At 45.6% G+C, this 14,678-nt stretch overlaps 1 protein-coding gene across 6 annotated transcripts in view; it reads left to right on the top strand.

The window, feature by feature from the left end:
- Positions 1-14,678, top strand: part of RAB28 (RAB28, member RAS oncogene family) — an 82,468-nt gene that overhangs the window by 24,796 nt on the left and 42,994 nt on the right. For all 6 annotated transcript variants that reach the window (XM_048509521.1, XM_048509520.1, XM_048509523.1 and 3 more), the window contains exon 4: positions 1,887-2,016. In XM_048509521.1, coding sequence (XP_048365478.1) covers positions 1,887-2,016 — 130 coding nt within the window. The remainder of the gene's footprint in view (positions 1-1,886; positions 2,017-14,678) is intronic.

The following is a 14,678-nucleotide window of genomic DNA, read 5'->3' as shown; positions in this document are numbered from 1 at the left end:
TCTGGACTTGGTGGTCTCCCATCCAAATATTAACCAGGGCTGACCTTGCTTAGCTTCCGAGATAAGCCAAGATCCAACTAGCCAGGCCTGTCCAGGTCAGGTCAACGATGGAACATGCCGATCTAAAAATGAATAGAGCCCATATATATAATCTGTGGGTCCATTGTAAGCTTTCTTACAGCAGTGGCGTAGGAGGTTAAGCAGTGGCGTAGGAGCTCGTGTATCTAATCTGGAGGAACCGGGTTTGATTCCCCGCTCTGCCGCCTGAGCTGTGGAGGCTTATCTGGGGAATTCAGATTAGCCTGTACACTCCCACACGTAGCTGGAGTGACCTTGGGCCTGAATCCCGCAGCTTCTTGGAGCTCTCTCAGCCCACCTACCTCACAGGGAATTGTTTGTTGTTGTGAGGGAAGGGCAAGGAGATTGTCATACCAACTGGGTGACCTTGGGCTGATCACAGCTTCTTGGGGCTCCTCTCAGCCCACCACCACCTCTGGGGTGTTTGTTGTGAGGGGAAGGGCAAAGAGGTGTCCATGCCCCTTTGAGTCTGGGTGACCTTGGGCTAGTCACAGCTTCTTGGAGCTCTCTCAGCCCCACCTACCTCACAGGGTGTTTGTTGTGAGGGGGGAAGGGCAAGGAGATTGTCAGCCCCTTTGAGTCTCCTGCAGGAGAGAAAGGGGGGATATAAATCCAAACTCTTCTTCTTCTTAAATATTTTTTTTCGTTATTCAACCCCAGTGATGTACCATGCATTATAATTTTTTAGATAACAATGCTTATGGCCTCAAATAGGAAATCTGCCCGGTTTTTGTAGACAGATGATATAGATATCAACATGAGACAATTGCTTCCTTTTCCCAATCTGTCTCTCTCCCAAAGCATTCCCCTTCTCTTTGATATCTGCTCTGCCCACACCAACTGAAAAGGAAATATTTTCAACCAAAACGAAGGTCAGGAGGAAGTAATTGGTCAGATATGGGAGCTAGAAGGTAAATCTCCAGGAGGACAGGTAGTGTCTTAGCTATTTTTAACTAGAGTTCTCAGCCTGCTACAGAGAGTTGTACCCTACAGAGGTAAGAAACAGGACTGAAAAGGTCACCCAGTAGGCAATGCTCAGAGTGATTTGAGTGTCAGTTCTTGGGCTGCAGTGTCAGTGCATGAAGAACTGAGCTATAGGATTATTTGATGAAGTTGCTTTCCACAGGTTTTTTTTTTCCTTTGCAAAGACCAACAGTATTCATAATTTGATTAGGGAAGTGGCAAATTCATTTTTGACAGATTATACATACCCTGTTTCCCCGAATATAAGACATCCCCTAAAAATAAGACATAGTAGAGGTTTTGCTGAAGTGCGAAATATAAGGCATCCCCAGAAAGTAAGACATAGCAAAGTTTTTGTTTGGAAGCATGCCCGACGAACAGAATACAGAAAAATAAGACATCCCCTGAAAATAAGACATAGCGCATCTTTGGGAGCAAAAATTAATATAAGACACTGTCTTATATTTGGGGAAACACGGTAGCTATTGAGTTCAGATTTGATTTTTGGTAGGTCATTTCTAAAAGAGACATTTGCTGTAGCTAAAATGTAAATACATTATCAATATAATTTACATTTTTTAAATGTGATTTTTGGGGGGATTGTTGACTTTTTAAAAATCTGGTTTTATCCACTCTGCTTGTGGGTGGGACCGTGATCCTGAGGTGCCGTTCTGTGCTCTTCTGCCTTGTGGCTGCCGAGGAGCGTGTGTGATTCAGCCTGGAGTAACTTTCCTTTTGTGTCACAGGGATCATGTTTACAAAAGAGACTTTCCCCCTTCTTGAAGATTTTAAAGGGTAGCATAAAGTCATCCATTTTTCTTAACAAATTGTCCTTTTCTCCTCAGGCTGTCCTCCTGGTGTATGATATCACCAACCAGCAGAGCTTTGAAAACTTGGAAGATTGGTACAACGTTATAAAGAAGGTCAATGAAGAGTCAGAGACTCAGCCGCATGTGGCACTGGTAGGCAATAAAAGTAAGTTGTTAAATTGTTATTTAGTTGGAATGTTTGGGTGATCTACTAAAATGCACATCAGCATTATGTTCCATATTCTCAGCTCTGTACTTACAACTATGTGGGTTCAGTTTTGCAGACACGGGTATATGTGTGGTCCTTTTCATTTCACTGGCAGCATTGTGCATTGATTTTGGCAAGCTCTGGACTTCAGAATGTCATATTTCATGTGTTGCACCAAACAGGGGGTGCTATATTGTGACAGCAATCACAGTGTTTAGTCTACTGGGGGATATCACTTCATGGAAATAACTTGCTTCGGTGATTAGCAGCATGACACTACCCGTAAAACTTGGGGAGCTCTGCTCGTTTGTTTTCCTTGTTTTTCTTATATAAAATGGCTGCCTTATTGTTTGCGTTTCCCCTTTAAAAACCGTGCTTGATCAGCAGTGCACAATCTGATACTTCTTTCTGATCCCTTAAAATTATCCCTTAAAATTAAAAGGCTTCCTTTGGCCATCAAATATTGAGAGGGGCTTTTTGGCTGATAACATCATTGCAGTGCAGTACATGATGTTTTGCCACTATTTCCCTAATGACAGAAGGGGGAGGGGCAATCTCACCTGATTCTCATTGTTACGGCATACCTTAATCTGTGTGACTTTTTTGTTTGTGAGAACAAAAAACATTGACTTTGTAGAGATGATAGGAGGCTTCCATTAGTGAAACCATGGTAGATATAGAATCATAGGCGCCTTCCGCACACGCAAAATAATGCGTTTTCAAACCACTTTCACAACTGTTTGCAGGTGGATTTTGCCATTCTGCACAGCTTCAAAGAGCAGTAAAAGCCGTTTGAAAGTGCATTATTCTGCATGTGTGGAATGGAAACAACGCACCATAACAAGAGGTTAAGAAGAAGAAGTCCATACCAGGTCTCGTCCTAGTCAACCCTCTGATCCAATGCGTGGGATCCAGCTTAAAGCAGTGGTGGCGAACCTTTGGCACTCCAGATGTTATGGACTACAATTCCCACCAGCCCCTGTCAACCTTTGGCCATGCTGGCAGGGGCTGATGGGAATTGTAGTTCATAACATCTGGAGTTCCAAAGGTTCGCCACCACGGGCTTAGAGCCTCCCTGAGAACTGTTTGTCCGGCTACTGTGTGAAGACTGCCAGAGAGGAGGAGCTCACCATCTCCCAGGGCAACTGATTCCACTGCTGAACAGTAAAAATGTTCTTCTTGATGTCCACCTGGTACCTTTTTGCCCCTAATTTATACCCATTCTTGCGAGTCCTCTCCTCTGCTGCCAACAGGAACAGCTCCCTGCCCTCCTCTGACAGCCCTTCAAATACTGAAAGAGAGCTTATTATAAATATATTCCATAAAGTTGGATACAACTTAGCGGGAGCCAAAAACCCCCCTCACTCCAGGGGTAGAGGGAGATTTTTAATGGCTCCAGCAGCAGATCCAAATGCCCCCTGAAATTCTGTTCCGGGGGGGCGGGGGCAGGATTTTGGGAGGGGCCACTGTGAAAGTTGCACTCTGCAGACAGAATTCCTCATACCTGCGGAAACAGTGTTCTGGATCCAAATATAAAGGTTCCAATTCAGAGGATCCTAAAGTCTGAATGTTGATAATGCATGGGGGCCAAGGGACAGACAGGAAGGGATGGCTGGGAGAGCAAACCATCACAAAATCAATATGTGCAACTGCAAATCTTTCCTCATCACAATAAAAGCTTCGGAGGATCCAGGTCCTCTGTAGCCGGCTCTTCAAGCGTTGTTCGTATGTTGGAGGATGAGTGTTGCCTGAATTCAGAGTTGGGGATGTTTTGGAATGCCGTGTTTGTTTAGGTTTCCCTGAAATTCTGCACATCGATTGCAAGAGGCCGCTGAACCCACAGATTGGCTGGTTTTCCCAGCCCTTCCTTGGCCCAGCAGTTTTCAGTTTCTTGATTTGGTTGTTTTGAAAAATATGACTGTCATTCTTGTGCTTGTATCTTCAGTCCCTATTTGTGCCTGTGCTTTTGAACACTGTCCTTCACACCAGTTTTTTCTGACTTCATCAAAATACAGCGTAGTCGCACATTCCAGTTTAGTTCTCCTATGATCTCTGTTGTATGGATTTAGTGTTTTTTATCACTATACCATTGCAGCAGGGAACACATCAGAGAGTGGAAACATTTTTCCTAAGTCTGTGTTGAAAGTTCTTTAAATCCACTCTTGGTACTGACATTCTGTAAAGAGAAGAGAGTCAACTGATGAGTCTGCTAAAGCTGATACTTTTTGCCCTGGCCTAGATTGAAGATCCATTTTATAATTTAGAGCAGGGGTCTGCAACCTGCCTCTCTCCAGATGTTCATGGACTACAAATCCCATCATCCCCTGCTGGCCATGCTGGCAGGAGCTGATGGGAATTGTAGTCCATGAACATCTGGAGAGCCGCAGGTTGCAGACCCCTGATATAGAGACATCTACCCGTTCATTTGTCAGCTTTTGCTACTGGTTCTTCAGTGTTGACCACCCAAGTTCTTTAAAGGGGCTGTACCTTTGTGTACTTTGAAGTGCAGTCAGTAATCAGATGTTTCACCCAAGCTGTCCAAAATCTCCCCAAGCACCTTGCTGGAGTCTGTCATATGGCTATGGCTGAAGTTCTATTGTGGATCATCTTACAAATTGCCCAAATGTGCTATGTTCTCAGAAGTCCTTGGTATCATCGTATTGTGGAATTTGATTAAACAGGAAGGGGTGTGTTCTCCTGCCTTTCTGCCCTCCCCTAGTCCTACTTTGGACTGAGAAAGGGGAAGTGGGCATTTTTGTATCTGGTTCTACTTATTGTGTGTGCCTTGGGATCAAAATGGCAAAAGATGATCTTTCTAAATTAACATCTGGCTTTTGTGCTGGTGGCATCCTCCATGGAACATGTTCACCAAAGGGCATGATGGGCTTTTAGAAATTCTCATCACTGGTCCTCCCTGGAATATATATGTATTTACTGGGGGATGTTGCTAGAAATGAGCGTGGGTCCCCAACAGGTTGCTTCCCAATGGCCCCTTACTAACATGGCCAATTAATAGCATTAATTCTCCTTGGAAACATAAAATTTCCGGTGGGGTTTGCTTTTTCCCCCCACTGTCCTCCCTTGGAAGTTAATTACCGTATATACATAAGTTATACATTATACATAAGTCGAATTTTTCAGCACATTTTTAATGCTGAAAAAGCTCCCCTCGACTTATATGCGGGTCATTAATTTTTTTTTGTGTTTTTGCTTTGCTGGCCAGCAGGGGGCGCGGTTTTTATGCTAGAGGCACCAGAATTTCAGGGTACCCTCAGAAGACACTCCTGATGATGCCAGCCAAGTTTGGTAAAGTTTGGTTCAGGGGGTGCAAAGTTATGGACCCCCAAAGGAGGTGTCCCCATTCCCCATTGTTTTCAATGGGAGCTAATAGTGAGATGGGGCTACCCTTTTGAAGGAGTCCATAACTTTGGACCCTCTGAACCAAAACTTCACCAAACCTGTGGCAATTCTCATCAGGAAGGAAGTCTCTTTACTTGATACCAGCCAGGTTTGGTGAAGTTTGGGTTCAGGGATCCAAAGTTATTTGCCCAAGGGCATGCCCCATCCCCATTGTTTACAATGGGAAGCTAATAGTAAGATTTTCCATTTCTGATGATATCCCTCCTGTAAAATCTAAGTTTAGGGTTACATTTGGACATACAGATGATGATGAGGAATCCAGTTTTGAAGGATTTTAACTCTTGTGTTTTAGCTTGGTTGCTGGTTGAGCTAAGGTTTTTGTACTTTTAAAGTTATTGTTGATACCATATTGTTCTTGTTGACCCTCTTTTCCATTTACAGAGCCAGTTTACTGTTTTTCTTTGAAATAAATATTCAAAAACATTTAACCTACTGATGCCTCAATTGATGTAATTTTATTGGTATATTTTTATTTTTGAAATTTACCAGCAGCTGCTGCATTTCCCACCCTCGACTTATACGCGCGTCAATAAGTTTCCCCAGCTTTTTGTGGTAAAATTAGGTGCCTCGACTTATAAGCGGGTCGACTTATACACGAGTATATACGGTAGCTTATCCAAGGTGAGGAGCCATAATTGTAGGAAAAATGCATGCTCAGAAGTACTGTTAAAAGTTTTTGAATTGCACATTATGTCCTTATTACAGTGCTGTGGCACTTAGAAGGTAACGTAGACAGTTGCTGTTTATTCAGTGAATTCATTCAGCTAATCTTAAGGTTTCTTTCCTTCCCTCTTACATTCTTTCTTTTTCATTTTGAGCAGGGGCAGCAGAGCAGAAGTGTGTTTATTTAAGCTTTAAAATCCATTTTTATGTTCACTACTATGAGTGGGGTTTTTTCCAACATTCACACAGGGTTGCCTTATTTTCCTTCTTCCTGACCAGCTCCCCCCCCCCTCCGCCCCCTTATCATATTTATAAGCAAAACCCTTAAGTGTCAAGTCAACATTCCTAGTGGATAAATTGTGACCCAAAATTAACCCAGGCTATGTAGGAGCTGCTGTTACTTGATTTGCAGTTGGCTGGTTAGCCCAAGGGCAGCGGTTATCAGTCTCTTACAGAAGGGGTAGGAATTATCAGACTGCACTGTAGGCTGGATGGACGAGCAATCTCTCTTCTCGTAGATATTAACCAGATCCGTTCCCAAACAGAGTCCAATAAGTCAGCTTTTTAAACAACCATTGTGACCGATGGGGCTGAGAAGACAGTGCGTCCATACTAATTAAAAATGTTGATGGTCTATTTGCCTGACCGATGATTAATGAATGCCGGAGTGCTGTCTGTGAGCAGGAAATGTTTCACTGTTGTAGTGTGAAGTGTAAAGGTTAAATTCTAACGTAAATTGTGAGGTTAATGCATTGAACTGCCTGATGATCTATGAGGACAACATAATTGCACTTGAAACTATAGATTTGAGTTATAAATCTGAGTATTTAGAAATAATTTCTACTAATGGACACTGGGCAATTTCCAAATAAACTGGCCTGTAAGTGCCGCTTTTTGTTTCTGCTGAGAAATGCGTCCTTACCTGGCGGAGCAGAGAAGCAGTTAGGCTGGAATAACAAACCCCGAGAAAGTGTTACAACCGGTTTTTCTGCAGTAGAATACAGTTTACATTAGCCTATGTATTCTTTAAAAGCAGAAAGCCAGAAATGTAACATGCTGTTTTAATGTACACGGAACAGATTCACGGTCATTAATAAGAACTGCTGTCCAGAAACTGAAAGTGAAGACTTAGTGCCGTGGTGGCGAACCTTTGGGACTCCAGATGTTATGGACTACAATTCCCATCAGCCCCTGCCAGCGTAGCGTATGGCGGGGCTGATAAACAGTCCATATCTGGATACAGTCTCGCCGCCACCTGATTCTAGTCAGTAGGATTCTGTGATGTTCATACAGAAGAGCAGATGCACACATTTCTCTTTGGTAGGCAACTTATGTTATGTTTCAGGGGACAGCATCCTGTCCAAATGAATAGGTTCCACCCTACTCCACAGGAGAAACCCATTCTGGATTATGGGTTGGATCCAGATGGGCAGCCCCATCCAAAGGGCTGGGAGTCTGGACACAGTGCTGTGGCTGCCGATCCCAAGAAGGCTTTCCAACAGCACGAGGAGTCCAAAAACACACAAAAAAGTCTCCCTGTGGCCAGAAACTCACATTGAACCTAATGGACTCATGCCACTCAAAAGATGGTGTAAATCTACAGCTCCGGCCACCAGCAAAACAGGGGCAATGGCTGGGTGGAAGCTGACTAGTGTTGGCCTTTCCCCTGGCCACGCCCTCGGACCGCCCCCCACTATGCTGGTGGCAGGGACACAGGGACATGGGCGTGGTGTTCAGCTCTGCATTCCACTGCTGTCGAGAGCCACAGTGGACTCCCACCAGCGGATCCAACCTCCACCTCTCCTGGGGAGGGCAAATGTACCAGCGAGGCCACGTATCACTTCCAACCGTGGATTTGCCTACCTTCCCCCTTTGGATGGGGCTATAAATCTTCCATCAGTGTAACAGACATTTCCTGCTTCCTGCTGCCCCACTGCAGGCTTCTGTTCTCTACCAAATGCTTCTGGAGGCAGGGGACATAGAGGTGTGATATGTAGGCAGTCTGTGGCAGGAAGTGGGAGTCAATGGAAATGGCCAATTTAGTCTGCAACCCAAACGGTATTTTGTGCCCAACTTAATGCTGAATTGTACCAGATTTCTCAGAGTTGCCAGGGCTCAGAAAGAATTGCATCATAATAGGGCTTGTGGATTATTTGTGGCATCAACTGTTCTCTCCTGCAGAAGGAAGTTTCCACCTTCCTTTCTTGAACAAAATGTTCCGGCTACCCATGCTTGTAACAGTAACCAGGCAAAGTATTGTTGAAGGCTTTCCCAGCTGGAATCAGCTCACTGCTGTGGGTTTTCTGGGCTGCATGGTGTCAGACTCTCGAACGTGGAAATAACAGAGACCATAGGAAAGTCCAAAAGCAGTTTATTCCAGGTGATATGAAGAGTAACAATGTAAAGCAGGATCTGAGCTATAGTGCTCAGATCCAGGACTTATATATTTTAATCTCCCCCGTTTGGTCGGGGACGGGAGCATCCTTCTCTTTGTCTCCTGAGTCCGGGTCGTGGGGCATCTCGTCCTTGTCTGGAACTCGCCTCGTTCCCTCATCAGGTTCGCCAGCCGGGGACCTGCCTGCAGCTCCATCCTTGTCGGCCATGGATCCGAGTGCGGGTCAAACTGGGAGATCCTGCTTAATGTCAGACTCTCCAACGTGGAAATAACAGAGACCGTAAGAAAGTCCAAAAGCAGTTTATTCCAGGTGATGCGAAGAGTAACAGTGTAAAGCAGGATCTCAGCTAGAGAGCTCAGATCCAGGACTTATATTTTTTAACCCCCCCTCCCCCCTGTTTTGCCCCACACCAAATGTCCATTACAGTTTCTACTACAAAGCTACAAAGGACCTGGGAACCTTTCACACCTCTTTGAGGATGGGCTGGCGCCAGGAGATTGCTAACAGGAGATTGCTAGGAAGGGAAGAGGGAAACAGGAAAACAATTGCAAATCACACACAGCAAGACATCAAGATACTGACAGGCATGGTCCTGACACGTGGCTGGTAGTTTTAGTGCCACACAGCCTGGAAAACCCGCAGCAGCCAGAAAACGGGCACACCGGAAATCCAGCAGAGGACGTTTTCTGCACTCCTTATCTCCATGATGCAAGAAGCTTCTCCATGTTGGGCAGCCGGTGAACCCGGGAAAGGTGCCAACCTGATGACTGTCGAATACAGGAGAGAGACCCACTGAGGTAGACACGAGGCGGCCGTTAGTGACATTTCCACTTTGGTTAAATTGCTACGAATACGTCAGAAATCCAGGTGTGGTGGACTGTCCTGCCATTCTGACCGTTCTTGCTTTCTTGACAGTGACAAGGGAATGGTTATGGGCGACTTTAGCTTTGGGCCTGCATCAGAAGGCTTCATCCTTGGAAAAGTATTCCTTGAAGGCTTCCCTGCAGCTTGTTCATAGTCTGATGAAAACTGCGGAGCTACAGTCATCAGAATGGGGATAGCTAAACAGTTTTCCATTCACTCATAACTTAATTACTTTTAGGAGCCAAACAGGCTTTCCAATAAATTTACCGAGGTGATGACACGGACAGGCTGCAGGCGGTTTCTGACTAGCTCCGCAGCTACCTATATTAGTCGTTCATGGGATTCCCCGAAGCCATCGCCAGCAAAATGGCTAGCAAGGTGCAGCCACATGATGGCAATCAAAGATCGAAAGGGGTTCCCACCTTCCCCTGTGAGTGTCAGAGGGGGTCAGTGCTGGAGGCGGGGGTGTGGCAGCCAGCACCATGTGTGACCCCCCTCTATCCCTGACCCACTCCTAAGCCATTCGTCGTTCACTCCCTACCACCCTGACTCACAATGCATACAATTTCCAAGGATAAAGAAGGCAGGGCCCGCTATAGCCAGCAGCAGCGGCAAAGAGGCAAGTTCACAACTTGGCTGCTAGCCCACTGAGGTTTCATTGTATGTTACAAAAGTTAATGAACCGTCCCATTCTACCAGTTGCATCAACTTGCATTGTATGATCCGCTTTGGGTCTCAGTGAGAAAGGCAGACAGTTATCTTATCATAGGGCCTTTCCCCACTTACCTTAAGCCCCTCTCTCTCCTCAAATGGCGGGAGGATTACCCTGTACTCCCACGACAGGGGCGGCGACAGCGCAGCCGCCCCGACGCTGCCGCTGTCGCGCCCCTTCAGCGCGCGGCATCCCTGGTGCTGGAGAAAACGGCGCCTTTTGATGACCCTGCGCAGAGCGCGGCGAGTGCGATGGAAGAAGTCACCGAGCTGTACGCCAGGAATGCCATGGCGGCTGAGAGCAGCGTCGCGGCGCGTAATGAAGTGAAGGGGAGAGAGTGGGGAAAGGCCCTTATTGTCTCGTGTTTCTTTTTTATACTCTGTTAATATTGCAAAATGAAAAAAATAAACTAAATAATTTTTAAATCATGTTTTATAAAGAGCTGTAGAGATTAACATGCTTGCCTTCCCCTGAAATATGCACATCTTCACTTTTGCCTCGAAACTGCTCCTGCCTCAGTTTCAATGATACGTACAGGTGTGGTATCAGGCCCTTCTGTTTTCCGGCCTCTTGTGTAACAGGAGCAATGAACAAAGCCAATCAGGCCTTGTTTTTGTTATCAGCACGGCAGCAATTGCTACGTTATGAACAGATTACGCTTTGCTTTGAAATTAGTGAAGTTGCTGGAAAGCTTCCCGCAAAACTGAAATTTCCTACAGAAATGAGGTGATGCCTAAACTTGAAAAGCATAAAATGGACAGCTTTGTAGTGTCTGAGCACCTGAATGAGAATTTAAATCTTTCGTGCAGTGCTTTGTGAGTCAAAGACTAAATTTTCAGTTTTTTTATATATATATATATATATATATATATATTTAAATCTGCACAGCAAAGTGCACAACAACTTGGGAAATGTTTCTTTGCCAGGGCCCTTGAAGTGAACGGCATTTACATCGAACCGCCCAGGCGGCAGGGACATAATGCCATTAAACAAAGATGCGTCGTGAATCATAGTTGAGGATAATTTTGTGTCTGTCTTAACTTGGACTGTTTTTTCTGGCTGCATCTTTAGTCTTATTAAAAAAAAGGGAGACTTTAAAAAATTGCACTTGGGGGATCGTTAACCTACAGTTGACATATGGGGGACAAAATTGGCGTCTAGTAAATGCAATAAAATGGCAAGCAGAAAACCTGTGACTGTCTTGGGCCGGGAGATGTCCTGTCCTGCCCGACTGCGCTGTATCTTAGTTAAAATAAATTTTCCTGTGTTGAGATGTTAACGATTGTCCAATTTATGACCAAGGAAACTGTTCTGCTGTCCTTCTTCCATAAAGTTTGTCTTCTAGGCTGTCCCCGAGAGTAAATAAGAGTTCTAATTGGTACCAATTGGGCATAAATGGTATTTTTTCCCCCAAAAGTCACAATGCGGTAGATAATCTGCATTATCCCCATGTTGCGTTTTGGCTTTATGGGTTCGAGCATTATATGTGGTTGTGCTGCTCCAGCAAAAGGTTAAGTATTAATGGAAAATGTTCACAGCTCTTTTACTCAAAGAAAACACGTTACTTGTAAGTTTTCTTTTGATTTTTTACTTTTACAGTTACATTGAATGTCTTCATTCATTTAGCCATCCATAAAGCAAATATTGTTGCACATGCAGGGGATAATCAGTCTTTTTAGGACTACTTGTGTGGTATGTCACAGATCATTAACAGCAAGCAACCACCTGACTTGGAGGAAGTCTGGAAGCATCATTACAGTGAAATGAGCTTTTATTTCTCTATCACTGCAGTGCATTGATTTGGAGGAATGTCTCCATTAGCTACTGTGGAAATATATCCTCACCGAAGGAAGCCGATGATAGAGGATAACGAATGTTCGATTGTGAGGAGCTGCACTTTTGGACATGGTTTGGAAGGAGGGGCAAATGTGTGCTTAGGAATTTCTATAAATTTTTTTCCTGTGTGCGCCATTAAGTATTTTTTTTTACAATTGTTTCTTTCACCGAAGAGCGAGTCAAGTTAGGAGCTTATAATCAAACTTCACAGCCAACATACAACGCTGCTGCTTATGCTGCAGATTCATCTGATTTCTGTATCCACCAAATGCAGCATTTCTTTTCGGCTCTCGTGAGGTAGCTGTGTCTCTGTGCACAGACGTTTGGGGGTGGGAGAAGAGAAGGAGGGAGAGAAACAAGTCGTCTCAGTTTAGTTTTGGCTGGACCAAAAAGTAGTAAGGTTTTTATCATGCTGCGTCAGCACTTGTTTTAGGTTCCAGCTTACTTATCAACAGATAGCTAGGGAGCCAGTCAAATTAAGTGCATTCTTCACAGTGGTTATAATTAGATTGCAACTTTAATAATTGTCTTAACCAGAGGTGTACCAGGCAAAAATGGCACCCTATGCCCCCCACCAGCCCGGATCCCTACATCCCCCCATGCCCCACTTACAGCATGCCCCACCTACATCCCCCCATGTCCCACTTACAGCCAGCAGGGACGCTGGGCAGGGCAAAGCTTGATGGCGGGAGGCTCAGATGGACACCACAGCAGCGGGCCAGTTCCTGCTCTCCCCGACCTCTGGGCAGGAGCCGATCTGCCGTAGTGGCAAGCTCAGTCGGCAAGCAGCACACTGGCACGGAGGGAGCTGCCGGGCGCCAGCCTGGGCACCGTGCTGCAGTAGAGGCCGGGTGCAAGGACCCAGCCGCGCCCGGTGCCCTCCCATGTGACCAAATGGCATGAGCCCGAGGACATGGGCAGTATGCCCTGGTCTTAACCCAGATTCTTCTGATTAGGATTCAGATTTTTTTTGGCGCTAAATGCTAAAACTGTAAATGCCCTGGCCCTAGTGGAGGCCAGCCAGATGTGTTTTGGGCCAGGGACCACTAATACCCTGTTTCCCTGAATATAAGACATCCCCTGAAAATAAGACATAGTAGAGGTTTTGCTGAAGTGCGAAATATAAGGCATCCCCCGAAAGTAAGTCATAGCAAAGTTTTTGTTTGGAAGCATGCCTGACGAACAGAACACAGAAAAATAAGACATCCCCTGAAAATAAGACATAGTGCATCTTTGGGAGCAAAAATTAATATAAGACACTGTCTTATGTTCGGGGCAACACGGTAGGTACTCCTCCGAAGATCGGAGGGTCCTAGCGAGGCGATACAGGGAGATGCGATCCCTCAAATATATAGGTCCCTCAAGTATAAATGCAGGTTCAGAAAGAGGGAAAAGAGCTTGGGTGTCCGTGTGCGGGGAGCGGGGAGCAGGGCGGCAGGGAGGGCGGGAGGAGAATACTTAATGAATTATCTGGTACCCTAAAAATGTCCCAATTGTATCATTCTGTTAGGTTGGGTCAAGTGACTTCCTGACGAGTTGGATCTTCTTCCTCCTGTTAAGACTTCCTTTCCTTGGGGGACGTCTTTCCATCACGTTGATTTGGAAAGAAATAATGGTGTTCCTGTTTTGCTCCAATGTAATCATCAGCCAACGGAATTAATTTTCAATTAGACATTTTAAAGAAGTGCTGCATAGATTTCTACGTTACAGGTGTGTCGTTTTTCAGGATTGGAGCTGTGAGTGGAAGTAGCCATAGAATATTATAGGTTTAAGGGACCTTGGAGGTAGTTGAGTCCAGCATTCTGCTCCAGGCAAGACTCCTATCCATGCAGTGAGGAAAAACCCCACTTGGTTAACTTCAGCAAGGGTGGTGGTCTCACCGGGCCTCAACCATGTTTGTCTCTTGTGTTGGGGCAGGTATCTCATAGTTGAGTAACTGGTGCCTGAGAAATTAACTTTGTATCCACTTTTATGTTATCCTTTCTCCCTCTGAGGAGGAGGAGGGCGATTTGATCCTGGGTGCTTCCCACTGGCTGTTCAGGGAGGCAGGTCTACATCGCCCCCTTCCTGTCTCCCATCTGACCCCAATGTCTGAGACTGTGTTGACAAGGGGTAATGTACAACCTCCCACCAGTCAAGGAAACGACTAGGCAGCCATCTTGCTTCAATGAGATCATAGAAGGCCTTAAGGGAAGAGTTGTGACAGATCTAGAGGCCTACCTCTGCCTCTTCACCCAGGGGGAGTCATTGCTTCACCCCTCAGATGCCCCGTCACATGTTCCCATTGACCAGTATGGTTATGGAGAGGGACATACTGACCCCTACAGGGAACGTTCCTGGCAATGGCCCAACAAAGCAGGGCATCACCTGCCTGGTAGATGCATCCCTAGACACCGTGACCTGGTAGAGGCATCCCTTGTCACCATGACCTGGTAGAGGCATCCCTTGTCACCGTGACCTGGTAGAGGCATCCCTTGTCACCATGACCTGGTATAGGCATCCCTAGACACCATGATCTGGTAGAGGCATCCCTTGTCACCGTGACCTGGTAGAGGCATCCCTTGTCACCATGATCTGGTAGAGGCATCCCTTGTCACCGTGACCTAATAGAGGCATCCCTTGTCACTGTGACCTGGTAAAAGGCATCCCTCAACCCCATATGACCAATGACTGCTTCAGCTGTCATGAGATCACAAGACAGGCTGTGTGTCTGAGAGCATGGCAAGCCA

The sequence above is a fragment of the Sphaerodactylus townsendi genome, linkage group LG10 (assembly GCF_021028975.2).
Source record: "Sphaerodactylus townsendi isolate TG3544 linkage group LG10, MPM_Stown_v2.3, whole genome shotgun sequence".
Classification (NCBI taxonomy): domain Eukaryota; kingdom Metazoa; phylum Chordata; class Lepidosauria; order Squamata; family Sphaerodactylidae; genus Sphaerodactylus; species Sphaerodactylus townsendi.
Note: the sequence above shows the minus strand (reverse complement) of the source record. Positions and strands in the feature narration are given on the sequence as shown.